This window comes from Corapipo altera, unplaced genomic scaffold, assembly GCF_003945725.1.
Source record: "Corapipo altera isolate COAL_440 unplaced genomic scaffold, ASM394572v1 2, whole genome shotgun sequence".
NCBI classification, from domain to species: Eukaryota; Metazoa; Chordata; class Aves; order Passeriformes; family Pipridae; genus Corapipo; species Corapipo altera.
In genome coordinates, this window is record NW_020884890.1 from 1475787 (window position 1) to 1496042 (window position 20256).

At 38.9% G+C, this 20256-nt stretch overlaps 1 protein-coding gene across 33 annotated transcripts in view; it reads right to left on the reverse strand.

Annotated features, from left to right (window-relative positions):
- DST (dystonin) overlaps positions 1-20256 on the reverse strand; it is a 306056-nt gene that overhangs the window by 160852 nt on the left and 124948 nt on the right. For 32 of the 33 annotated variants that reach the window (XM_027644871.1, XM_027644867.1, XM_027644868.1 and 29 more), the window contains one exon: positions 10033-10199. In XM_027644871.1, coding sequence (XP_027500672.1) covers positions 10033-10199 — 167 coding nt within the window. Of the gene's footprint in view, positions 1-10032; positions 10200-18395; positions 18864-20256 lie in introns of those variants that run through there. The other variant, XM_027644883.1, reaches the window with a different exon arrangement.

Here is a 20256-nt window from a genome sequence, read left to right on the forward strand (position 1 = left end):
TCATCGTGGCAACACGTCAGAATTCAGAGAAAATTGAAGTTTTCTAATTGAAAACTATCATTATAGCAAAGTTTTATTCTTACAACTGCAATAAACCAAAAAGCATGCTGCTGCATACAGTTGCATGTTGTTCGTTCAAGTATGAGGCAAATACTTATCTCAAGCTCCACAAGTCCCTACCATCAATATCATACTGTATTAATCCATTTTGCATGATCATTATGTCTTGTATCCTCTTTCTGGTTTTGTCTTGTGTTGGTGTGACAGGAATGCCTGCACTATACTTGATTTTATGTGTCTCTACAGATTATGCTCAACACTTCTATAAAGATGAACTATAAAGATGAATAATAATGCCTTTTTATTAGTTCAAGAGCTGAAAAATTTTCATGTGATCTGAACTCTTCAGCTCTCCTTTGTGTATTTTTTCATAATTTTTCACATAAGTTTTCAGATACAATTAATGAATCTGAAAAATGTATTGCCAGTGATGGTGCAACAAGGGCATATTATTCACAGATACATTTCCTGTCTGTTCTTCAGACATCCCAACATATTATATCAAGACTTCCAATTAAAAAATTAATGAATGTTTTAACTCCACTAAAAATAAGGAAAACAAAAACCGTCAGATGCCCTAACTTATTAATTTAGCCCTTAACAATATACACAGCTCATTCCTTCTATTGTGCATGCCCTTGACTTGATAAGCACTGAGTTTAATAAACCTACTGAAGCCTCCTGTCCCACCTTTGTTACCACTGCAAAACCTTACCTGTAACATGCCATACCAACTGATTTAGATAAAGACACAATTAAGACATTGTACTATCAAAGATCTATTAGTTAAATGTAGAGTTCAGCTTTAGCCATGCAAAACAAACCCTAATCATAACTTGGCAATAAGTTTGCAATGTAGGTTTTGAGATCAGTACACACATGAATGAAATTAGAAAGGACCTGTCAGTCCTTTCAGTAGCTTTAAAAACAGATTTTACATTCTCTTTGTACTAAGAGCTGTTTCTGTCATTACAAAACCAGAAAGGGTGCAGAAACTTTGCCAATTTTTTACTTAGAATGAAATTTAAATAGGAACAAGGCTCATAGCTGTTAACCTCAACCCACACTGTGCAATCTACAGAAATAATCATAAATAATGAAGTGTTTGAAAACCAAAAAGACAATGAAGAAACCAAATCAAATTATTTTTCTGTTCTGCATCCTAGGAATACTCCCTCCAGACCACAGCAGCAACTACTTGACACACTGGCTTCCCAGTGGGATTAATACAGCTACCAACAAGGAAGAAGGATGAGGTACTGCAATGAATTCAAGCAACTTCCTAAAGGCTCCTTGTGCCATCCTGCCTTGGATGCAACCATTTCTCCATGTGCCATGAATTTTCCAAGGCATTACCTGAAGACCAAGACCTCTCCCTGTGCAATTTATCATGGGAGCATATACCACTGCTGCTCAGACACCATACCCTTTCAGATAAAGACTTCCAACACCCTTAGATGTCTTGGTCTTGCAGATCAAAGAGTAAGAAACACATGATACACAAAAAACTACCCTTTCAATCCAAAGCTTTACTTTTAGCTTTTTTCCTATTTGGCCTAGGCAAGAGAAAAGTTTTGATTTCCTCCCAACATTTTTTTTTTCTGACTTATTCCAAAAAGGAGACTGTTATTCAGCTGCTACTTAGCAGTAGGATCCAGTACAACATACACAGGGATCATTTTAAGTCCGGATCTGAAATTAATCAATCCAACTGACAGGAAGTCTTCCATCTAATACCCACTATGGCTAACCACCGCCACAACACAAGATGTTAAAATTGCAGGCACGCTTCCAGCACTATTTTAATAGTGCCTTTACCAAGTGCCATCACAGAATTCTTCTGAGTGCATCCAATTAAACTGCAGCTGAGGTAACTTGCTATTTCTAAACTCATGAGAAATATACTCAGGCAAGTAACATTAAAAGCATGTCTGCTTGTCAGTATTTTCAAGCATCTGCAATGCAGTTTATTTTTCCCCAAACTGCCAATTCTTAACGCCAAGTTTACTTCTTCTACATAACCAAAACTACTGAAAACAAAAAGAACCACACTCTTCAACAATGAGGTGGGTGGGAAGGGAAAGCACCACAACCAAACTCACATTTTCTTATTGTTAAAGCTGGGTAACAATAAATTACAAGTCACAAAACAGCAAGCCAAAACTAGCAGACCCACCTAATCTCTTTATTTAAAACATATCCCTTAGCATTTTAAGGCTTGACACTGTGTAATATTTAGTTTCTTTCTCAGTCGTTCCCCAAGGGTGTTAAACGTGTTTCAGCAAACTGAGGCATTACTATCCCTCCCCTTAAGGAATGTATTCATGTCAGTACCTGATCGGTTGCAACATGTTTTAACATCAGAGGGATGCCATATGCACTGCCAGCCAGGAGCTTAGTGTTCAACTAACTCTACATTCGTAGCAAATCATCCTGGGTAAGGTTGAAACTGTTCTAAACCAAAACAGTTATTCAGCAGGCAGGAATATAGCTTGCTCCCTGGTATACCAGACTCCGAAAAATATCCACTTAGTAATTCTGAAAGCATACGGAGTTAGTATATAAATATTTCAAAAGAAAAGCTCTGTGTGACCCTCTCTCACTTTATGTAGCATTTACGGAGCTGTCACACTGCTACTTCCTCTGGGAACATGCTGCAGCATCTATTCCTCTTCCTCCCACATGAAGCATTTAGTGTACCTACACTCTTTCCATGCCACATTCACTGTTATCCTCTCTTCCTCTTTTGTGCAGGAATAGTAGCCATCTTCTCCTCGTTCACTCTCTAAAACTGTATGCAACTTAAAACTATAGGCATCATTAAGGTTTTGCATAAAGCTTACCAATAGCAAAGGCTCCTCTGGATCAGATCCCCGTATTTCTTTAACAATACAGTAAAAAGGCATTTTTCTTGTGCTCTATCACCACCTTCCCTCTATGCAGCATTTCTAATACTTTAAATTCTTGTAAGGGGATGCCAAAATTTGTAGACAACTGTCTGCATATGGTCTCAGCAAGCCTGGGTATAGCATTACATGAAATAACCTCAATTGTTTTCTTGTCTTAAACCCTGAAAGACTACAGTCCTGCTTGCTTATCAGACTGCTGCTCAACCTAAACACAGTTTACCCCTTTTTCTCCTAACTAGTCTTTCAAATTTGGTATGGTTGCTGAAACTCACCTAGAAGTGCAGACATAACTGGACATGTCTATGCTGAAAGTGTACAGAAGGCAGATCAAGGGCCCATGACCTTTAATTACTTGTCTTTCCCATAGCATGACCATGGCCCATTGTGATCACAGTCTCCCAGGCAATACATGAGCTCAATCCAAGGAATAACACTGACCTAGGACTCTGCACTCTGTATGAGGGACAGAAGGAGAGTTCAGCCATGCAGGTACCAGCCCTGCTGTATCACTTACCCTCAGGGCTGGAAAGCAGGGTCTGGACCCACTTCATTTACTAGAACAGACCTAACAACTGGGACTAGAACTTAAAAAACATGGCTTTATTTGAGAACTAAGATTGTAGGGCTTCCTGAACAGATGCTTTTTCACCACACTGGCACCACTGGGGCTACTCATTAAATGCTATTATCTAGTTACACAAGCACATACTACACCTGCTGGAAATCCTTTTGTAAATGCTTAAAGTAAAATTACTTCTCTATTATAAAAGTTGTGAAAATACTAAAATAAAACTTAAAAAAGAAGTGCACACGTTTTTACAAAAATATACAGGTATGACATTAATCTCTTTCTGTCCTCCATAGTTCATCTTTTTCCTTTAGAAAGTAAGATGAGCTGGTCCATCTGTTTTCTGAATATCAGCAGCCGTTGTCCTTAATGAAGTGTCTACAGGTAACATTTAATTGTAAATCTTACAGTTATTATTTTTGCTATTTCTTAAATTCCATTTTCAGGCACTTTTTAACCAAATTTTCCTGTAGTCCTAAGGTATTAAAGGTTCAGGGCAGTCTGAGATCAAAAAAACTAGTTTGCTACTTTGGTATAACTTTTTATTTGAATTTGCTTTACTTTGAAATAAATGCATCTGCAAAGCATAATGTAGATCTACAACTTAGATTACTAGTTCCAATCTGGCATGCAACTCCTACTGAAACAAGAGTAGCCTTAGACACAAGGCACATAGACACAAACTGTTTCTATATATAGGGGGTATAACTGGGATAGAGTTCTAAAAGATCATTGTTTCTTTTTCCTGGGCAAAAGGCACGTAGAGAGAAAAATGAAAACACAAATCAAGAGCATTTACCTAAAACACAGCCTAGTGACTAGAAATACATGAAGTGATAGAGCTGCAAGATGAAGATCCCGGGGTGTATATGGCAGTATCTCCAGTAAAATCTGGGCATCACATGCTAATTAAAATCAGCCTCCAGCTTCTAAGTCTGGCTGACAAGATTTTGCTATGTGTGATATAATGGCACGAAAGAAATATCATGTATTTTTGAAACTGCCTCAAGTCAGATTTCTTCCAACACAACATATTGAAGCAAATAACACACGTCTTCATTGAAAAATTAAACTGTAAGAGGCAAATGATAAAACATATGAGACCTACAGCATATTTTGAATCTCCCGGATGTATCTGTAACTTTCACTAATGGCCTGATCACATACCTGAAGAAAGGTGTGGAGGTTCAAAAAAGAGTATGAAAACTGATATCTTTAAATAAAATCATACCATTAACAACTCTGGTAATGTTCAGTATTAAAACTCACTTTTTAATGTTACAATTTGATTTGGTCTTTCTACGTAAGGACAAGTATTCCCACAGAACAGAGTAGATTTAGATTAGATGTTAGGAAGAAATTCTTTACTATGAGAATGATGAGGCACTGAACAGGTTGCCCAGACAAGCTGTGGATGCCCCATCCCAGGGAGTGTTCAAGGCAAGGTTGGATGCAGCTTTGAGCAACCTAGTATAATGAAAGGTGTCCCTGCCCATGGCAGAGGAGTTGGAACTAGATGATATTTAAGGTCCCTTCCAACCCAAACCATTCTATGATTTTATGATTAAAGCAAAATTCAGGGTCTGCAATGGAGCTTCCCCCAAGGCAGTTCTTGAGGCCAGCGTGAAGCACAGTTCATTTCCCAGGGATTTAACCATCTACAGGATGTAAATGGAAGTTTTATATATACTCTTCAAAAGTTCAGCCAAGTAATCTTTAATCTTACTGTATAAACACAAACCGCTGTAAACTGTTGAAAACATAAGGAATCTTCTCACATGAGAATAAATTATTCTTTTCTAAATTTGGGGAGGGGGAGAAAATAACGTTGTATATGGAGCCAAATACCTCAAACAGAGCAATTTTTTCCTCTCATTTCTGTTATTCGTAAAATTACTTTCCTTGATTTGAGGAGCACTGCAAAATGACTGGCAACTCATTCATACTCTTAATGGAAGTAAGAAAGTAACTGAAGACCTTTATAGTGATGCCTCAGAGTTTTTTGAACTTTTTTAACTTTTGCAGATTTTAGAAGTAGTTGTGTAGTTAGTGTAGATTTGAATGTAGCTGTATTGTATCCCTTACCCTGTAGCATAATGTTTACAAGTATTCAACCCTATTACACCATTTCATATCAATCCCTCTAAATTCTGTTAGCGTGTTTAATCTTCTTTTCAAGGTAGGATTGTAGAAAACCACTCTAGGCCTGGACCAGAAGATATCACACAGACACAGTGACTCTGTTCAAGCCCAGAACTTTGGAGGAGCTCCAAGGACTGTACGTGCTGCGAAGAAGATGAAGATGAGAAAGAAGGGGTCCCAAACGGTCCCAGATCTAATTCTCAAAGGGGTGTGTCACGGACCAAAACCGGGGGGTGGGTAGATCTCAGATTGGATATATCTTACTATAAAATCAATTGGAATAACTCTCTGGGTGAGCCCACTGCTAAGTGTATTCCCCTGGCCTGAGGCCTAATTAAAGGACCAACTCTCTTTATCTTATCTTACACACTAAACTGGCCTGGAGTCTTTTTCTCCACAGTCTCTTAAGACAACAATAGAAAGCTCTGACAACCTAACCCTTGTTGCTCAACAGGACAGAAGACAAATATCCTGCACTTGCTCAGGAGAGCAGGTGACTGACTTCAATGCATGTGATACAGCACCTGCACACTGCCCACATCCCTTGCTTGACACTGAACAGGGAGCACTGCCAGCATGGCTGTGGGTGCAGGAAGGACAGGGAGACAGGAAGGCACCTGGATCACCCACTGAACCCACCAATCTCTGCCAAGATGCTGCAGTGCGTATTAGTCATGACAGGGAAACCCTGGCCTTATGGGGCTTCTCCCGTGCTTCTTGGAGGGAAGAGGGAGATATGACATATCCATGCACTATTCTTGTGGTTCTGCATCGTAAATTTTAGCTGGCTTGCACCAAAAGGTACTGGGATCCTTTGTCAGGACAGAAAAAAAAAAAAAGAAACAATTCTAACCCACCATTAAAAGCAGACAGGCTGCCAACTCCACCGAAGGGAGAGGCTCCCTGCCTGCTGGTGCATGAGTCACAGCCCAACTCATGACCCAACCCTTCACAGCTTCAGTAATTTCCTGAAGTCTTCAAGCTGGTGCATACTTGCAATTTAAAAAAATCACTTATGCCTGGAGAGGAGGTAATTATGACCTGCCACTCCCGTCCTGTCACCTAGAACCAGATAGTGACATCTTCCTGTCTCATGGACAACTGACTGTGGGGATCATTTTGTTCTCGTGTAGCTTGTGTTCTCGATGGTGCAGCCAGAAAAGGCCTCTCAGCCTTGGTGTCAGGGCTGCGAGCATGGGGTTTTCCTGTCTGCAGCCAGGTTCAGCTGAGAGGCACTGTGACTCCTATCCTCTGAGAGCTGCTGGTACTCTTACCTCTGGCTTGTGGCTGAGCTGTGGCCCCTGCAGTGGTGCAGCCAACCTGAGAGCAGCACACATGCCAGTCCAGCCTCAGCACACCCCCAGAAAGGTCCCTGATGCCGAGGGCTGGGGCAGCCCTGGTGCCCCCCTCAGCTGGGGCAGTGGAACAGGTCCTGGCTGCCAGACCCTGCCCTGACAGACCTCCTTGGGAAGCCCCCACCGCTGTGCCCTGGCTTGGGTAAGTGTGTGCTCTCTATCCAACACACAGCTTGCTGTGGCTCAGCACAGCTGCAATTCTGGATACATGCCTGGGTATTTGAACCTTCTGGTTATTACTGTCATAGCACAAAGTGTCAACGCTCTTAAAATTAAGCCCGAGTCCAATTAAATCCCTTCCAGGACTGGAAGTCGTCATGTCCCACCTGAAGAGCCCCGTCCTCCATTCACAGAGAGTAGATACTCCTCCCAGCCCAGAGTGCATAGTGCTTCTCCAGGGAGAGGTATCTCCAGTTACACAGAATACCTGGTGCAGGGGGGTTGCCACACTGTACCACGACTGGCAGGGGGGTGTTCCACAGTGGCAGCATCACAGTCCCACTCAAGCAGGCATAACTGCGCATCCACCCTGATGGAGTACACCAGCCAGCAGCATCTGAAGGATGCTCAGCCTAAATTCTGAGACCACCTGTGATCCATGAACTGCAAGCTGCTCGAACAGATAAACAGAGCAAATGGAGAACCACTGCCAAAAATGTGCTGAGTTTTTTAGTGTTTAACATACATATTGCTCAGAACACAAACCAAGCTTTAAAAGAGCTCTCTGGAGTAAAACACTGTAGTTAAAAATATCAGATGATTGTTTAGGAAGATCATTCCTATCTTGTGAGCAATAGCTGGAAATTATTATCTCTGTTTTAATGGTACAAAACAGCAAAGGAAAGAAACACAGAAACTCACTAAAATCAGTGGAAGAATCTCACTGATTTAATCAGCACATGGAATCCAAGAACCTGTAACCTCTCACAGCAAAAACACGTTAGATAAGCACGGTAAACATTCCCTGGAAGGACACGGGATCCTTAGGTGGAGAAGTTATGCTTACAGGAAGAAGATAAGCTAAATGGAAACTGGCACAGAAGCACATAAAATGGGGACTCTGCTCCTCAACCAATGAATCATTTGCTTTGTGCAACACACTTATGTCAAAGGTGCCTGTCCTTCCCCACTAAAACACTGTGAATGAAACTCATGGAGCAACACCAGAAACACTGTTCCAGCAAAGCAACTCAGTCATACGCAAAGGCATTAACATTCATACAGCTGGAGGACAGAATTCAAGTTTTTCATTATTTATTAACTGATCCGTACCACAACTACTAGTTGCTGAGCTGTAAAGGCTACACTGCTCTATGTAAGATATATGTAAAAGCTACATTGCTCTATGTAAGATATGAAGAAGCTCTGGAAAATATTTTCCATTATTCCATCTCATTAAATGCTTTGTTTTTTTTCTCTCCAATCTCTTTGTAAATTTCATATTGTTTATTTTTACAAATACTTGCCTGTGCTATGTTCATTCTTTTGGCTGCTCTGTCCTGAAGTAAAACAGTCTAGTCTTTTGCCAGCTATTTCCTTTTGTCTTGCCAATGTTACTAAAAGAGACTTCCTTGCTGGCATGCACCTCCTCCCCGACTGGCTACCCAGAACAGAAGCATAGTCAGAAAAAGACCTCATTGATTCAGATGCAGTTTAATTTTACCACAAAGTTATGCACTGCCACAGCTAACTTCTCCGGGACTTTGAGCACTATACGTGATGCTTACAGCCTTTACACACAGCCTGTGAGGAAAAGGTTGCACCTGCTTGACTCGTCTCCCATTTTATTTCAGTGTCCTAATCCCTACAAGGACAACATGTGTGTTATGTCTGCCTAGACTTCTTTCTGTGGTTGGCCAAGTAGTCGCATGAGAGGAAATCCAAGAACAGAATACTCTGCTGGAGGCTCTGTTCCCTATAGCTGCATGAAAACACACCAAATTTGGCTTTACTAGAGACACCCTTTCACCTTATACCAAGGAAATTGTGTACTCTTAGACTTCCTTATGATATGTTCCAGGGCATACAGTACAAACTACATATGCTATGATAAAACCCAGAAAGCTTTGTATAGTGAAGGACAAGTCAGTACACACTAATTAGGCCAGCAGCCAGAACACTCTCCCATGTGGTCCTCTAAGACACAAACCTTCTTATTCAGTTCAGGAACCAAAAAATACACAATAAGACAGAGATGCTGCCAACCAAGAGGGAACACTGAGCACAGCAATGACTAAATCTTGTTCCTCTGACAAGCTAGATACCAAAGCCAGCTTCTTCAAGAGAGACCTATTCTCACCTTGAACCCAGAATTAGAAAGCCCCTCCTGTCAGCAGACATCTTCAGCTATATTTCAAGTTAACATACAGTATCCTTTAGCCCGTAGTCACAGCCAGTAGTGGCTCTAACAATGCCTGCTTCACTTTGTAAGAGTGTAGTCACACAAGCATACAGTAGCACAAATCCCTTCTCAGACTGAGAACATTCAAGCCAGCCATGAGAATACTCTGCCATTTTATAGGAGATGCATCTCAGAGTAGATCTGGGCTTCAAGCATAAACACTGAAGAAGCTCTATATTCCAGGGACATGGTAAAGTCATACAAGGGATCTCAGGCATATCCCGGGTTATGCAGTAGTTGACAGCTTTTCCCAGCAGCACAATTGCGGATTTTGATGATCAGTTCTGCCTCTACTGTACCCTTAAATATCATTATGACAAAAAGGGACTGTGGAGAAGATTGAACTCTGGGAACATTCTTCTTAGCTGCTTGGAGATGCCCCATGAGAGATGAGTAGGATTCATGGAGATACTCCTCTGAGGAAGGAGGGGCATGCAAAGGATAACAAGGCATCCTTTGGCAGTAAAGAGCAGGAAATCGCCCAGGAAGAGTCAGTGTCATCTCCACAGCTGTTACAGGCATAAACCACAGAGCCTCCTCTATGTACACTAAAATGCTGTAATTAATAGTTTCTGAGAGAACAAATGGAGTACTTGCCTGTATTTATGGATGATGGCATTAAATAATCTTCCATCACGCCAGCAGGTAGTGAAATTTTCACAACGTATTCCAGCGTAACCCTCCGTTGTTTGCTGCGACCACAGGAGCAGTCTCTCTTTAGCAGACATGTCCTCTGACTCTCCAGTAACATGGATATCAGATATCTAAAATAAAGTTAATATAAACATTACAGTTACATCTAACCCATAATAATACTTAAAATGTTGCAGGAAACCACTCTGAATTGCTGAAGAATTTATTGTCTATTATCTTCATATATGAATATGATGATTATTCATGTACTATATTAACACTCTTTCGTATTTTATGCTCACGTACTCTTAGTGTCTTCAATATGAAATACAAAATTCATAGCTTCACAATTTTCTTCAGTTAGCCAGTTCTCAGTCTCCTTATTTCTGGGGACAATATAATACTATTGCATAATGCAAAATACTTAACTATGTCTATTTTATGAAGATAACATAATCTATTTTTATGTATAATACTTCTTATACATAAATGCTATATAATTATTTATAAAATGTAATGTGTTTTATATGTATATAGTCCCACCTATACAATAGCCATATTTACATTATTCATACACTTCATTTAGCTACAAACTTTCTCTCTTAAAAAAGGTTAATTTATAGTATATGCTGTTCTAAAATTCCATAACAAAACAGTCATTTAGAGTGAAAGCTGATAATAAAAGCTTTAGGACAAAATTTTCTGGGAAGCATTTTACAAATTACTGAAAGACTGACAGATTATCAATAAAAATTTTGTCTGATAAAGAAAGCTTGTTTTCATATTATTTAAGTATTATCAACATTTCTTACTCTGAACATGTCCACTAGGTAAGCTCACTGTTGAAATTTTGGATGGCTAAAACATTAATTTAGCTCATTATACAAGGATCAACAGGTTGTACTATTTAAGGGTTATCAACTTCATTTCAGGGAAAGCAAGCAAATATTGGGAATTTTACATTCAAATACTAATTTATAGTACATTAAATTTTCCCCTAATGAAGTTCAGTCAGTTTGCTTAGAAAAATACCACTATATAAATATGTTGTCCTTCTTCTAAGTGACCACCTTTTACCACTTATCCAAACAAGAAGAGATAATATAGAGTTATTATGAAGAATGCTAGGGACCCAGGTACTATATAAGGCACTGTATAAGCACCAAAGTACTGTAGCTCAGCCATTACAAAAAGCAGGCAGAGGTTCTTAAGCAGAGGCAAGAAGGCTTGAGACACCACCATGGTTTGTGGGTGGACACCAAGGACCTCTGTGAGCCCACCTGGAAGAGGCTGCCCCACCACAAGCATGCACCCAGCACTGCAGGGAGAGACAGGTCTGCTCTGGCTCTGGAGCCAGCCTGAGGCCAGGGCTCAGGGGAGGTTTGCCCACAGACAACTCTGGGTGCTCAAGTTAGCTGCAGAAGAGCCTTAGCTTGAGCTGTGCCAATTCCAGCAATACTGTTCTAGTGTAAACAGTTATGTTCATGAGGTCAGATAGAACGGTCATAAGAACGTCTTCTGGCCTCAAAGTCTCTGCACACAAAGATATCTTCTGTTTGGGCTCTGACTGGGGGAATCCCAACAGGTTAGGCTGGAAATTACAGGGTTTCCTCACATTAGAGCCACACAAAACACAATGCCAAGAAGAAAGAGATGTAGCTTGCCTACTGATGTTGCTATGTCACTGCCTAAGATGAGGTGGTGGGAAGCAGTAGGAAGGAGGTGACTAAAGGAAGAGCCTTGGAGATCTCAGGGCAATGGAGCTTTCCGTAGTGCTCACTACAATTTCTGGTTTACCACCTTTCCCACTTTTAGGCAATGATGAGCATTTACAGCTAAACAGTAAATTGTAAGTAAATTTAATGTAGGAAAAAATTAATTTACATTATTTTCTATTCAAGTATCCACAAATCAAAAGTTGTGAATGCAGTTCTTCAGATATGTAGGTAAGGGAAAAATACAGGCACCAATGCTAGAAAGCTAAACAGTTTTAACTGTTCAACTAGCGCATAAATAACCTCAAAAGATTTGAGAGCATTTTTTGCATCCTATTGTCTCCAGTTTCAACACTGCAGGTTTTTAAGAAAGAAGAAAGGAAAAAATCACCTTTTTTTGTTCGAAACACAGAAGAGAACACATGCAGTTGTGATTGTTTGTAAGTTTCTAGATATCAAAATCCTGCAAAGAGTACTACATGAAATGGCAAAAAATACAGATGGGATGAGTTGTGTATGTGAAGACGACAGATAATCCAATGTGGCAGAAGACCAACCTAAAATCACTCTGAAAATTTTCTTGTAAAAATGCAGGGAACTTATCTGTAGTGTAAGACCTTTTTTCTGTGGGTTAGTTTTATTGTTTGGTATTTCAAAGCAAGAAAGCAAACCAAGTGTTGTTTCAGTAACTTTAGTTTCTATTCATCACAGAACAACCAGACCACAATATAAACCAAGTCAACCATTTACCGCTTATCCGGACAACGCTTCTGAAAGAGATGATGTCATCGGGAAGTGCCAGATGTCTAGCAAAAAAAAAAAAAAAATCCCCAAACCCTATATTTTTTCCCTGTCATTTTCAGAGTCTTCTGTGTATAATCCTTAATTATCAGATTTTTTAATATACTGTAGCATGAGCAAGCTAACAACATAATTTGCTAATGGCCATTCCTTACTGCTAAGTTCAAACGCTCAGTCTCCTTCACGGTTAATTGACCAGGGATGGCTATGTACATTTCAGACTGCACAGAGTGCTAACACAGCATGTTTGAGTGCACATTAGATTCCTCTGGAAACAAGTAATTTCAAACATCAAGGCAACTTCTGAAGGTCGTACTTGTATCTGTTGTTACACACACAAACACAAAGAGAACATTTCTTACTCTGAACATGAGCACTAGGCAAGCTCACTGTTGAAATTTTGGATGGCTAAAACTTTAATTTAGCTCCTTAAACGGAGATCAACACGCTTTTGATCCAAAATCTTCCAAGCACCATTCACTACCCTGGTTAGCCATCTGAAGAAAAAGGAATAAAGTAGACTGGGTTTAAAAACTGAAACTGCTTTTCACTCATGGAGGTAGCACATTTCACTACAGGTTAAGGAACACTAACATCAGCCTGAGACCTGAAATAGCCTGAGCACTTATGTTCTCTAAATAAAGTATTTCAGATTCCAAGGCTAACATTTCAGACATTCAAAACACAAAATTAATATTTTTTTAAAAGTATAAAAATACACTGAGGGAAATGGTGAGTCAAAGGGCTATATTTTATTACACTTACAAATATAAGCTCTACTTTGCAAGATGCCCTAATAACTTGAAACTATTTAACAAGTAAAATTCTACCACCACAAAATAAGGTGTCAAAGAAAGAGAGAGGGAGAGAGTGTGCACATTTTTCCTTTGATAGCCCCATAAGGATAGTATAGATACTCATTCACAACTGTGCATTACCATCAATATTTCTAATATCATTTTCCATAGCAGAAAAAACAGAAGGACTATTAAATTATGAATACTAGAACAGAAAATAAGTTAATGGGCAATCAAATCCTCTACTAGTCAAATTTTGTCCTTCCAAACAAAGTTTGCGTGAACCTTTCATATCTCACAAGCCTATCACTTACTCACTGTAAACTGTTACAGTGAGTAACAGTTCATTAAACATGGAACATTTGTTCATTAAACATGGAACAAATTACTGAGTTTGCATGAGTTTTAACAATTGTTTGCTAGAGATCCAGTTCTCCAAATTATCTCAAAGCTTGTGAATTAAAAGTTATGCAAGAGAAAGCGATAGAGGTAATTCTCTGCACATCCCTTCTATTTCAGGATCAAAGTCTTGATTGGCACTAAATACTCTCTTGCTTGTCACTGGGAGAACTCATTCACTTCTGCTACGGCACATGCTTTTTCTCAGCCTGTCAGTTCTCTTTTCATCACACAGTATGCAAAATCCATGCATCAAAAAGCCTCAAGCTCTTTCCTTCCATTGATTTCAGTGATATAGTTTTGAGCCCAAAGAGCAAGGTGGAGAAGACTTTCCAAAAGAAATCAGCAGTGGTGCTGGATTTCTGTGATTCATTTATACACTGCAAACAGAAGACGACCAGAACTCATATAGAAAGATGTCTTTCCTCTGATTTCATCTTATCCCATATGTTTTGAAACAAGTCTAAACTTGACTTAATGTACTTCACTGCACTATATAATGGGATAGAGATGTATGATGTATACATGTACTCAGATGTCACCTAGCCTAAACCAGAAAAATTTGAAGAACACAGAGAAATACAGAGTCCAGCTTTGAGCAAAACTCTTCAAAAAATACCAGATGAGTTGAAGCAGATAGGAAGAGAAAATAAGAATGACAAAGATCTAAAAATATGTGACCTGTTAGGAACACTGAAAAATTATGTTTATTTAGTCTAAAGTAGGGAAAACCAAGGGGAGATGTGATACAGTCTTCAAATATGAAAAATGCTGTTGCAGAAAATAAAGAAAATAAATCAACTCTTCTACAAATAGGGAAAAAAGTAATAATAATAAGCATGAGAAGCTTCTGCTAAAACCACTTTCCAATAGAAAAGACAGATAAGCAATAGAAAAATCACTCAGAGAATATGTGAAACTACCAATAAGGCAGACACAGAAGAACAAGTGTCAGTCAAGAATGGTTTTCATTAAGTTATCTTCCCTTTGGGTACAGAGATCACCTAGATGAGCTGTCCAGAGTCTTTCCAGCCCTAGTTTTTTAGTTCCATCAATGATTACAGATCTCCTTCATTCATGAGCATTTAAGGCAGATTACACCCGTTTCTTTTGAGTATTACAAGGAAGTAAACAATATTGTGCCAATAAAGCACAGCTCCTGACTTTTGCACCTTTGCCCTGCAAATCACATTCCAGAAGACCAACTGGCATTTCTCTCTCATTTGACTGTTCTACATGAATAAATAAGACATGATCATATGATGGTGGACATAGTCGGAAGGTATCTTATTATCTTACAACTATTTGCAATGACAATAAACAGAGGGCTACTTAGCCAGAAGTATTCCACTGAATATGCTGATCACAAATAATCTACGTTTTTTAACTTAAAAATATTGCCTTTAACATGACTCTAATACAAGTGCTTGTTTTTTTTTCTTCTTGTAGATTATTATTAATCTTGTAGATGAGGTAAGAAAAACACTGCATCAAACCCTATGTCAATGCATGGCAACGAAACAGCTGAGGAACTTGCTGCCAAGACAACAGTTGAATAGTGGAAGTAGATGAATGATTCTGTTTACATATTAGATTTTTTTTCGAAAAAAAAAATTTACATCCATAAATCAGAACTGAAACTTCCACAAATTATCTTGGAAAAACAATTATACTGATAGATAATATGATACACTAAGTCAAATTCAACAGAAGCTGACAACCACCAAAAACTGGTGGTAACACGAGCTGGTAGTTATCTTTTGCTGATACTGAATGAAAGCCATGGCTTGTTTCAACACATGAGATAGCAAACATCACAATGGCAGTATCCTCTGTAGAGAAGTTGAAACTACAGCCTTGATTTTCTCTACCTGCACTCTACCTGCACTGTGCTAAAACATCACTGAGAAGGGGAGCTGCTGCAGCAAGCTTGTTTCAGTCTTCATTCACAACTTCTTGACCTTAACTGCCATCTGCTCTACTACAAGCCTGAGTTAGAACAGTACCAGAGCACATCTTCCTTGAGGAATTCACCATCCTGTATTAGGAACAAGAGCTGTAAAAATTAGGCCTCAGCAGAGAGTAAGAAACTTTTCTCAAAGCTATAAGTGAGCAGTCAGAAGCAATGCTTCAGAACACCCTTCTAAGCTGTTTTGCAAACAGGAAAACAGAGATAATTGCAGCAGCATATATTTGAACACAAAATCGTATTTTTTTTATATGAATAAGAAACCACGTCACAGAAAGAAACTCAAAGAATATGTTTCAGTAGAGGGGACTATGCTGTTTCAGACAGTAAAACATCATATCTCTGTGGCAGTGCAAATCATCCAGCTGTACCAATGAGTTTCCTGTGGCCTCTGTTTGAAAAGCCAACATGCTTTCCATTATCTCAGGCACTGTGTAAGCTAAGACTAGATTACAGGCATAGATAAGTTGACAAGGTGAGGGAAGGCTACTGATCTCTGTAATTATGGCAAAGAAAATAGTAAAAATTGAGATTGGTAACTGCAAACCTTGTGTATCAGCTCAGGCTGGTTGGTAACAGGAACTTTGTGGATTTGCATAAATAACAGCTTTATTCAGTATATAAAAGACAGAAATGTAAGACATTAAAATGCTTGGTTAGTTCTCAAAAGCAATCAGAAAGAAAGTGATCATGACTTTGTAAAGTAATTAAAGTCTGTAATCTAGTTTTTCCTGTATTTGTTTACAGGTCAAACCTCGGTGCTCTTAAAATTACTTACACTGAGAATCTTGGGTTGAGAAAGGAACTGAACTGAAAGTCAGACATTTCAGCAACTGAGGCATTTAGCTTCATGTGTCAGTAGTTTTCATATTCATATCATTATGCAGTGAGTCTCAACATCAGTGTTGATGTAGGTGCTCAACAGAAATCTTCTTTTTTCCCTCCCCTTCCTCTGTGGTAACAAGAATTATACTCTTGGTTGGAGTAATAACTGCAGCAGTATTAGAAACTGTATTACTCTCATTACACAGGAAAACACAGCCATGTTTGGCTGAACAGACAAGGCCTCATACTCTCTTACTCAGCAATGACGTTTTGTTCAAATCAAAGAACATTCCTAAGCCCCTCCTGAATTCCAGCTAAGATTAGGAGGGCAAAGATCTCTATGTGTATTAGGAGGCTATTTGTACTAGTGTGCACTGTGTGTTGTAATTGGGTGTGTTATCTATGTTTAAAAACTAAGCTCAGACGAAGTATTGTTTGATTTCTATTACAAAAGGAAATTATAGAAGCAACAGAAGTTTAGTTAGACCTTTGCCAGAAATAATACCTTCAGCATATGCCCCTTCCCTCTGTTCACTCAAGTCAAAGCTCAGGTGTCTCTTTTGAGAAAGGGGATTCGGTTTTGGACCAGATCCTGCTATCGGCATTTGACCCACACATACAGATTTCACTTGCTCTGATATATGGATGGAATTGGTAAGCATGGATACCAAAAATTTGCTTTCCTTCAGGTATTCTGCAACTAAGATCATGTTTTGGTTTCTTTTATTGTAAAAATAAAATAATCCTATCCTTAGAGGAATATGGAATTTCAATAATTAATATTAATAGGTCATCTAGACAGTTTGGGAGGAAAGATCTTTTAAAAGAAGTGTAGAGAATTATTAACATGATTGATGTTCACTTGTTCTGTTTGAGGCTGTCTATGTAGTTCTATCATTCTTCCGTTCCTACTGGTCAGAACTAAAAAGAATTAGAAATATGCCTTTCCTTGATACAAGACCACCAAGAGTTGGTAAGCAAATTTACTGCAGATACTGAATAAGAACTCTCTAAAATGCACTCCATCTTCTAGCAACATTTTAACATGAAAATCTCTTTCCTAAATTAGGAAACAGATAAAACTATAGACAGAAAAACAGCACAAGGATATATCAATGCTCCTAATGTACAGTTATTAATTAGCCTTTGAAAAAGGTCAAGTGATATGTTCTGTCCTACAACTAGCTGTAGTATCATAGCATGGGTAAAAGGTTTATACACAGCGAAGTGAAGATATTTTTGTAATAGAAAAAATATTGTTCAATATCTTATTCTGAGCTAACTTTCAAAGATAATGTACTGCGCCAAAATATTTACCTTGCTCCTGTTTGGCGGAGTGCTAAATAATGCCTTTTCTTTTGTCAATTGGGAAAGCACAGCATCAGGATAAAATCTCTTTTGTTCAAGTAGTGTATCACTTTTGCTTTCGGAAAGAAAGTGATGCAACTTTGCAGACTTACTGCTTTCTGAAATATCTTCAGTAATCCTGCAAGAAGTTATGTTTAACTCAGCTTCTTCATGTTGTCTGCCTAAAGTGTGGATAGCAGAATCCAAGGTAGTTGCTTTTCCATAACAAAGACCACTAGATTTCTTCAGGAATACTAATTCTGTCCTGTTGCCATCCTCTGAGTATTTCCTTTTACCTATACAGTGTTTTTCTGAATTCCTCTTGTCTTGTTTCTTTAACCATGACTCTGTTTCATCATACTTGGTGAGCCTCAGATTATCACCACGAAAGCTCTCCCAACAAAGAGAATCACTCTTTGCTTCACCTAGTAAAACTTCTGCTTTAACAATATCAACTGAAAGGTCTGTACTCACAGGCAGAGCATTACCAGCCACTGTCACTCTCCCAGGGAAGGAATCAGCCAATCCTGCACCCTTCGAGTGAATCTCAATGTTTGCTGAAATCTCCACTTCATCCTGTCGTTTTTCTTCATTTTCTTTAACGTACACTGAACTTGATCCCTCCTCTGTTGATTTCTTTCTCCTTTTTCTTCTGAAATATTTTCTTCCAGGAGAATGTTTATCTGGACTTAAGGGAGCTTTGGCAGGATCTAAACACTGTTCTTCCTTTTCAGCCCTCACACATCCACAGACATTCCCCATTTGGCTTTCTGTAACTCACAGCCGCGCAGTCTCATTCATTCCAGTATATATATATATACACACTTAAATCCTCCTCAGAAAGTTAAGAACTGCTGTTGACACTGTAATTTCTTCCAGACTTCACATCCATCCGCCTCAGTACGTAGCCATTTTGCTTATGAGAAATGCACACGCAATAAACTCTGTGGCACGGTGCCCAGGCAGGGCCTGTGTCTGATTAGACACTGTGGCTTATTTCTGGCCACCAATCCTCTTAAATAAACATCACTGCTTCAGCATTGGGCTGTAATGCTGATTGCTTTTCACAGAGATGACATAGCATTTATGAGCAATAGAAATTTCTCACATGCCTCTTAACTTCTCGTTTCACTTAGCAACTTAAGCAAGATAAAGTAGAAAAATATGTAGCAACCTTTGAAACTATTAGCTACACTCCAAATCCAAAAGCAAGCAGCACAGTAAATAGCAGGGATTTAGGTAGCAGATTTGTTTTGCACTTCATATGTTTTTATTGCATATCCAACGATTCACAAATGGGAAGATTAAACTGAAGGATCAGAAATTGCTCTGACAGCTTGCTGGAGGTCAAATTTTTATTTGTATGTGGAGTTTTCATAGCAGTTGACGTGATTTTTCACTGATTTGTCAGCTATAAATAACCTGCTGCTTCACTGCTATCATACAAGCACAACAGCTTGCTCAGGGCAGTGATGCTGCGTACCAGGGCTGAAACTTCGAAACAGAGTTAAACCTTCTGGCAGATAAAGGCGAAACAAATCATAAAAGGTCATTTATCTAGAAAACTGACCCTAAGATTACTGTTTAAAAAAATGGAGCTTTATGCTTCTCCCATGCTCCTGTAAGGCATTTCTATGTAGCTCTGAATGTAACAGCCAAGAAGCACCTATGCCTAAAACTAGGTACAAATACACACTTTTAAAATGCAATGAAGTCTAATCTCCAGCATACTTTGTTTGGAAAAAAATCTTTTTAAGCTTCCACTTTTTGTTATGGATATGTGAAATCTACTAAAACCAGCACACATCAACAAGGGCAGATGTGTATGATTTCTCATGCTGAGAAAGAACTGCCAAGTGACTTGCCAGGCATTATCAGGTGTTACCATTGAGTTTCCCAGGCTTATTTGGAAAGGAATTGCAATAATGAAACCCAGAGACTTTATCCCCAGGGGCCAGTTCCACCGAAGTTTTACTAACACATTTTACTAACAGGATCTAGAATGAATAATACAGCAAAGAACCAGGATGTGTCTCCAAAGAATTTCCAAGAATACAGTTGCTCACTGTTGCCTACTCTCAGGGCACTGAGGTAAAATTTGACAGTAATGCTTAGAAAATTTTGTACTGTAACACTACAGAATACAGTGACAGATGGGCAGTTATGTACAAGCACAATGCTAGCATGTTTCTTTTCAAAGTAAACATTATGCTATGACTCTTTCATTACCTCAATTTGTATTTGTAGCATGCTCAATATACAGATGCACTCACGATATTTACTCCCTTTACCGAAAATGAAAAAGCTGCATTCTAGTTAGTTTAGAAAAATTATT